Source organism: Rhyacophila brunnea, unplaced genomic scaffold, assembly GCF_057557595.1.
Source record: "Rhyacophila brunnea isolate RB1 unplaced genomic scaffold, BYU_Rbru_1.0 scaffold_13, whole genome shotgun sequence".
NCBI classification, from domain to species: domain Eukaryota; kingdom Metazoa; phylum Arthropoda; class Insecta; order Trichoptera; family Rhyacophilidae; genus Rhyacophila; species Rhyacophila brunnea.
The window spans coordinates 8,565,397-8,572,225 of record NW_028232785.1 but is presented as its reverse complement, the minus strand read 5'-3'; the positions used below and the strand labels follow the sequence as shown (position 1 = coordinate 8,572,225).

Below are 6,829 nucleotides of genomic sequence, written 5' to 3'. Positions count from 1 at the left end.
GACAAAGTGAAGGCATTCATACAAAATTGGAGCTTTGGAAATCAAAATGACAAAAAAAAGATCGCCATATCTTCACTTTTAAATGATTTCTACGCCAGATATGTTGAAGCAAACAAAAATCTATTTACTGAGATTTTGGTTAGTTTGCAAATGTACTTTTCACATTATTTTATTAATAGTAAAAAAAGTCGGCTGCGGAGTTACTTTGTTTCGGAACTATTAAATATTTTAAATATGTGGTTGAAAAATTCTGACCCGGGGGCCCGCTTCAGGACGTGGGGTCCATGATAGATTCCATATTTTGTCAATGAACGAAAATGAATTTATTTGGATTGACTACTATTGGAATTGATTGTGCTAATAAACAAGTACATTCGTCACAAATTAATGTAATATACCCTGTTTATTTTTTTTCATTTTTGTATTCGTAAGTAGGTAACTTGTTGACTATTTAAAAAAGGTATCTGTATTATTTAATGAAATAAGGGGGGGACGCGCCTAGATTAGATTTTTTTAAAAGGGAGGCGTAGTAACATAAAGTTTGGAAACCACTGACTTAACATTTGAATTTTATCTTAAAAAACGAGACGTTAATTAGGTACCCTTCATGGATTTTTTGTCTAAAAAAACAAGACGTTAATTACCCTACGTTTAATTTGTTGAAAATGCAGAAAATTATCGGTCACTCAACGAGTACTATAATATTTCGTCACTGTTCTGGCAGAAGACGCTAATTCGAAAAAATGACATATTGAGTTAATTGTACCAAAATTTTCCTTATTTCAAACTTTACCGTCTGGAAACCGTCTTAATAAATAAACAGTCTTTATTGTAAAGTCATCCTGTTTACGATTACTTAATACACTCACATGATAGACCATTTCAAACATTTTAACAACTTCAAAGTCAAATTACTCAAAACTAGTATTCTCCAGTTAGTGTGTTCTGCCAGAACAAAGACGATTTTTTGCCGAAATACTATAATTTTGAAGGCACTATACTATAATTCCACTTTCAAAACATGGCAACAGTGTTGCCATGTCTACTGAAATTTCTGTAGATCTACTGATATTTTTTGATATTTTTGGCAATATACTGAATCTACTGATATTTTATGAAATCTACTGATATTTCTTCGTCCCACAAAACCACAAAATTCCCACCATCCGGGAAAAAAAAGAGTCGTCTTTGAAAATTTGGGAATCATTCTCCCAAAAAAATGAGCCGACTACGAAAAATTGGGAACCTACTGATATTTTATCGAATCTACTGAATTTTTTTTACACATTCTACTGAAATTTCAAATTTTGACTAGGCAACACTGCATGGCAACACTGCTTGAGCCACATACATTTCGTTCATTTCTCGCGCGGTCGTTTGACAGATAACACGGAATTCGACAGTCTTTTCATAAAAAAGCATTTAAAGTTTAAACATTCAGTTAAAATGGCAACAGAACGATGCAAAATGATTCTTAAAATGTGTGGTGTTAATATGGACGAAACAAATAATCCCGAAAAGAACGGTAAGTGTTCAACATTACATCTTGAAGTTTTTATCTCACACGTGAAGAGCTATTGTGAATTCTAACTACATCGGTATTAATCGGCCTGTTACAACTTATATTGTGTTTTAATTGTCGATTATCGATCTATTATTCATAATATCTGAGAAAAGTAATACAATATTTGCTATATTCACGCAAAACACCGCCATGCGGTTTATAGGTTATGTGACGTATCAAAAACACTTCTCAATTGAAATTGTTTTCAATTCACTTTAATTTACGATTAATATCATTGTAATAGACTTATATTATTAGTATGCACTGCTTTATGTTAATATATTATAGCAGCGATACTCAACCTGCGGCCCTTTAAGCTTTTATGTGCAGCCCGAAACACATTTATTATCAGGAACATGATTTTTAAAAATCTGGCTTTCTAAATTTCGTATATCTTGAGATTCGTTTTGACTTTGACGCACCGATAGCGACACCCGAAGATTTATTCCCAATAAACAAATATTTGACAGACAAGAACGCGCGCAAATAATTTTGCTTGTGGTAACACATAAATGTTTGACAGCTCTAAAGTTGAACGCGTCAAAGTGTTGTGGCTTTATCTCAAGTAAACACTAATCGGAACACGGATACAACAGTATTTTCTGCTGTCTTATAAAGTATTACTTGTTTTGCTATAATTTAATTACCCATAATGGCGGGAGTGTCTTCAAAATGCAATCGAAAATTGTCCGACGAAAAGAGAGTGTTTCAAGACAAATGGGAAGAAGAATATTTCGTTAAAATGTTTTGTCATGATTTTTTTCGTCACAGCAGTAGGTAGTGATGCGGCCGGCGTTACTTTACAAATATATGTATTTGGCCCGAAGAAAAAAAAGGTTGAGTATCATCGTATTATAGTAATAACATAAATCGCAAGTACCATGTCCGTGTTTTTAATTTTTTAGATGCTGAAGCTTTGCCTGACAGAGAACCACTTCTGGACATATCGAATGACTGTCAAGAGAAAATTTCGCCTGCAAATATTAATGGTAATTTGTGTTATCATTGTACATGACTAAGATTGAATTATAATTGAAAAATAAGAAGACCTTGAATCTATGCAGTGGCGCACCCAGGGGGGGCAAGGGGCTCTGGCACCCCCCAAACATGAAAATTATCAGAATGATTTTAAACATTGAAATTGAAAGCCAATAAACTATACCTTGGGCTTAGACAAATAACACGGCAAAAAATGATTTGTAATTCTCAGCACCCTTTTTAGAAAAATTTCTTAGATTTTAATTTCTAACACAAAAATTTCGAAACACTAATGTCAGGTTTTTTAGAAACCCAATCCCTAATGGAACTGTCGAAAAATTCTCGGTGTCCACCCAAATTCCGGAGTGGTGTAGGTCATGGCTGGGGAGGGCTGACAAGGCTCTAGGCTGGGGGCCCGGACTGTGGGCAGCCCGGCGTGTCGGGTTGACCAGATAAGTGAGATAAACACACATCATAAATTAGCTTTAATAGTAAAAAAGTCGCCTGCGGCGCTATTATACTTCATGGCCATGAACATTTTCAATTATATAATTGTGCAACATATTTTATTATTATGTATGTAGATAATTATGTGTCGATACTCGACAGCTCCATTATTAAAGTAGATGCATTAAAAATCGCCAATAATTCACTGTATAAGTAACCTAAATTTGAACTAAAAAACAATTTGAAAAACGTTAATGTAGTGTTTCACACTGCCTTTAATTTTAGCGGTAAGTAGGGGGCCCTCCAAATATCCTAGCCTGATGTGAGAACCATGGTGTTGGTACACCGAGTGCAATAGACAAACGACCGATAAACGAGAAATTAAGCTGTGAAGAAGAAAAAGAGCCTATGGGACTAATTTACATTCCCCTTCTTGCCCCCCCCCAATATTAAATCCTGGTTGCGCAACTGAATCTATGTATTATAGAGCTAATATTATAATGATTGTCACCAGTCTTAATGTGTGTACTTTTTCACAGATCAACATGAATGCTCTTATGTCTACTGTGACGACAGCCCCTTGAACAATGTCTATGGAGACATCAGTACAATGGAATTCACTGATGCTGAAGGCTGTAAAATCATGCCTTATTATCCGGATGGTCGTTCAACGAGCCAAAGCATTATACTCTTACCTGCACCTGACACAACACTAAACGAAGGTATACTTTATAATAATTGATTACACTTTGTTTATAATATGATTTTTGAAGTGAAGTCAAGTCAGAACGATCTACAGATAGCTAATATAATTTATTAAAATCGATACATTTTTGTATTTGAGGCGTATAATTACAAAAAGCGTCAAGTCCACAATTCAATATTTTCGGGAAACAACGTTTTTATGTTTCAAGCTTCAATTATTTGTTTTAACGTGAGTGTTTCCGTTGTATTCTATGTCAAAATTAGAACCAAATGGCAATTTGTTTCAGCCGATAAACTCTTAAATGTAATAAATATAGGCAAAATAAAATTTGACGTAGCGCTATTTGTACCTCATTTTTTAATTTACTCCGCATAAGGCACATATTTCCGTGGCACTGTCATGAGTTTACCAGATGCTACGGCATGTGAGACGCCCTTTTCAATACTGAACGTTCCCTTATTGATTGACTTAAACACGCGCGAAATCAACCAAGCTTTAAATAATATAAAACACAGACTTTTTTTTGTAATGTAGACTTAAAATATTTTTTTTCGTAGGGTTATGTCGCGTTTTTGAATTTATAGATCAATTCATATTGTGTAAAATTATACAAAGAATACGTGCGTATTTTTTTCTCGATTTTGACCAAATGTGGACTTATCGCTTTTTGGAATTAGATGCCTCATTTATAATAATTTCGCTGGATATTATAACGTTTGGTGTTGTATGGCAGTGAAGAACTGGGAGCCGATTTGAGTGGAAGGAGCTATGGGGAGGCCTTCATCCAGCAGTGGATCGACCCCGGCTGATTATGATGCGTAATGTATTGTCTCATTTGTTACAGATCCAAATGCAGTAACGTCAATGGATATTGTTAGAAAGGACGGTTTGAAAAAACCTCAGAAGAAAAATGTTAGGAGATGCAGAAAAGAATACAAATCAAAAGGCTTGAGTTGCACAGCATATATCAACCACAATATAATCGTGCCAGCTAAAGGAGTTAAAGCTATGGCATGTCAAAACATGAAATGTTTTAATAAATGCTGCAGTAATTTCAGCGAACAGGAACGTCAAGAAATATTTGATCAGTATTGGAACCTAGGTAAAGCGCTACGTTTCTTTTTGATTATGTGTATAACACGAAATGAAGTCAAACGCAGGTATGTGACGACTAGCCTTAACGCTAAAGAACGTAAATCGACATTTACTTATTCTTTGCCCAAAATTGATAAGATACGGTATCAAGTATGTCAACAATTTGTTTTAAAAACATTAGATATAAGACAAAAATTGTTACAATATACTGCAAATAAGAGGGGTATTGATACTCCTAAGGAAGACAAACGAGGCAAGAGGGTCCCAGTCAACAAAACCCCTGCTGGTTTGTCATCACGAGTGGAGCAGTTTATTAAAATGCTGCCTGCGTGGCGTGTCATTATAATCGCATCAATACAGAAAAAAATACCTGACGTCTGAATGTAAAAATCTGTCGAACATATATCGTATATACAAAGCCCACGAAGAATCTGAAAGTCAGAGCGCAGTGAAAGAAAGTCTTCAGAATTATTTTTAGAGAGAAATTCAACATTGGCATTCATACACCGAAGAAAGATAAATGCATGACTTGCGACAAATTTAAAGGGCTGACTCCGGAAGACTATGATATACAATTTATAAAACATTTAGAAGAGAAAGAGCTCACCAAACTTGCTTTTGATCGAGGCAAAGAAGATGCATCATTTTTGTGCACATCATTTGACCTTCAAAAGGTCTTCAACACCCCGCATGGTGAGAGCATGCTTTTATATTATTCAAGAAAGTATGCATTGTATAATTTAACATTCCATGAAAGTATTACACGCAAAGGGCATTCTAATTTGTGGGGTGAAATTGATGGAAACCGGGGATCGAATGAAGTGTGCTCAATTGTATATAAATATTTACAAGATATTGACGTCAGTGGCACGAAAAAACTGTGGCACTCTATTGTGACAGCTGCGCAGGGCAAAACAAAAATAGGCAAGTCATTTCTATGTTGCATTACTTTATCAATTCAAGTAAATGTATAGGTACAAGAGATAACACATTTTTTTTGTTGCCGGGCCATACATATGTATGTATGCATCGAATCCAATTACCATAAAAAAATATTTGGGCACCGTCAGAATGGCCTACCATTCTTAAAAATGCACGCAATAACCATGGGCCAACAGAAACAAGAAACCAACACAAGAGTAATATGTTTCCTGCAAATTCCAAATCAAATGATGGTAAAAGGGACATCCGTCGAGTTTCTTTGACGAAGGGGAATACCATTGGCATATATTATTCATTTCTCGAAACGGAAGAAAGAATTGACTTCGATGTGAAGACTAGAAGAAACTGCCGCCAAGCCCAATATCCTGTTCCAAGTCCTCTATATTAAAAACCCCTTTGCATAACTCCGGCAAAATTCAAGAACATTCTTTGATCCCAGATAGATACCATGCGGAGTACAGGACCATGAGCATGGCGGAAGATGTTCCGGATATTTTATTAAAGACTGATGAAGAAGATAATTGCCCATCAACAGCGGATATAGAATAAAATATTTATAATATTAGGTTTATTTTACAATACTTCTATTTTTTCTGAAAATATAGAATTATAATTATGCCCTTGTAAATTACCAATTTTATTTAAAATGTTTCGTTTTTGTGTATTATTAAATTATGTTTATTCAAATTTTAAACGTCAATATTATTTATAGGCTTCATTTTACTTTTAAATATTGTGCCCTTTTATGTAGTAATAATTGTTGTGTTTATATTTAAATTTTAATGTCATTTAATAAAAAAAAATCTGAAAATTGTGTGAAATTTATTTATTATTTTATTTTGATTAATTTATTCAACTGTAGAAAATGAAAAAATATATAAATATTATAGTGAAACACTATAATATTTTTATTATAATGCAATACACTCCTAAGAATGTTATTTAAAATAAGTGAGGAAGAAGGTTGCTACCTGCATAAATAGTCATGTATTTTGTGAATAAACCATTTCAAATAGGTGAGGAAAATGGCTTTAAGCTGTCTAACTCAAGATAGACAATTTTTGTCAGGTAAAATGACAACCCTCATTTTAATTAGT

The 6,829-nt window shown here is 34.1% G+C and overlaps 1 protein-coding gene across 1 annotated transcript; it reads left to right on the top strand.

Moving 5' to 3' along the window:
- The first annotated feature begins 1,394 nt into the window (after positions 1 to 1,394).
- LOC147076353 (uncharacterized) lies at positions 1,395 to 6,543 on the top strand. The gene is made up of 4 exons (XM_085941243.1): positions 1,395 to 1,525; positions 2,470 to 2,553; positions 3,529 to 3,711; positions 4,540 to 6,543. Exons 1-4 carry the CDS (start codon positions 1,447 to 1,449, stop codon positions 5,169 to 5,171), a joined length of 978 nt encoding a protein of 325 aa, XP_085797369.1. The 5' UTR covers positions 1,395 to 1,446; the 3' UTR covers positions 5,172 to 6,543.
- The last annotated feature ends 286 nt before the right edge of the window (positions 6,544 to 6,829 follow it).

Coding starts and splice junctions, on each gene's coding strand:
- LOC147076353 (XM_085941243.1), top strand. CDS start 1,447: ATGGCAACAGAACGATGCAAAATGATTCTTAAAATGTGTGGTGTTAAT. Junction 1,526..2,469: donor AAATAATCCCGAAAAGAACG/GTAAGTGTTCAA, acceptor TTAATTTTTTAG/ATGCTGAAGCTTTGCCTGAC. Junction 2,554..3,528: donor TTCGCCTGCAAATATTAATG/GTAATTTGTGTT, acceptor ACTTTTTCACAG/ATCAACATGAATGCTCTTAT.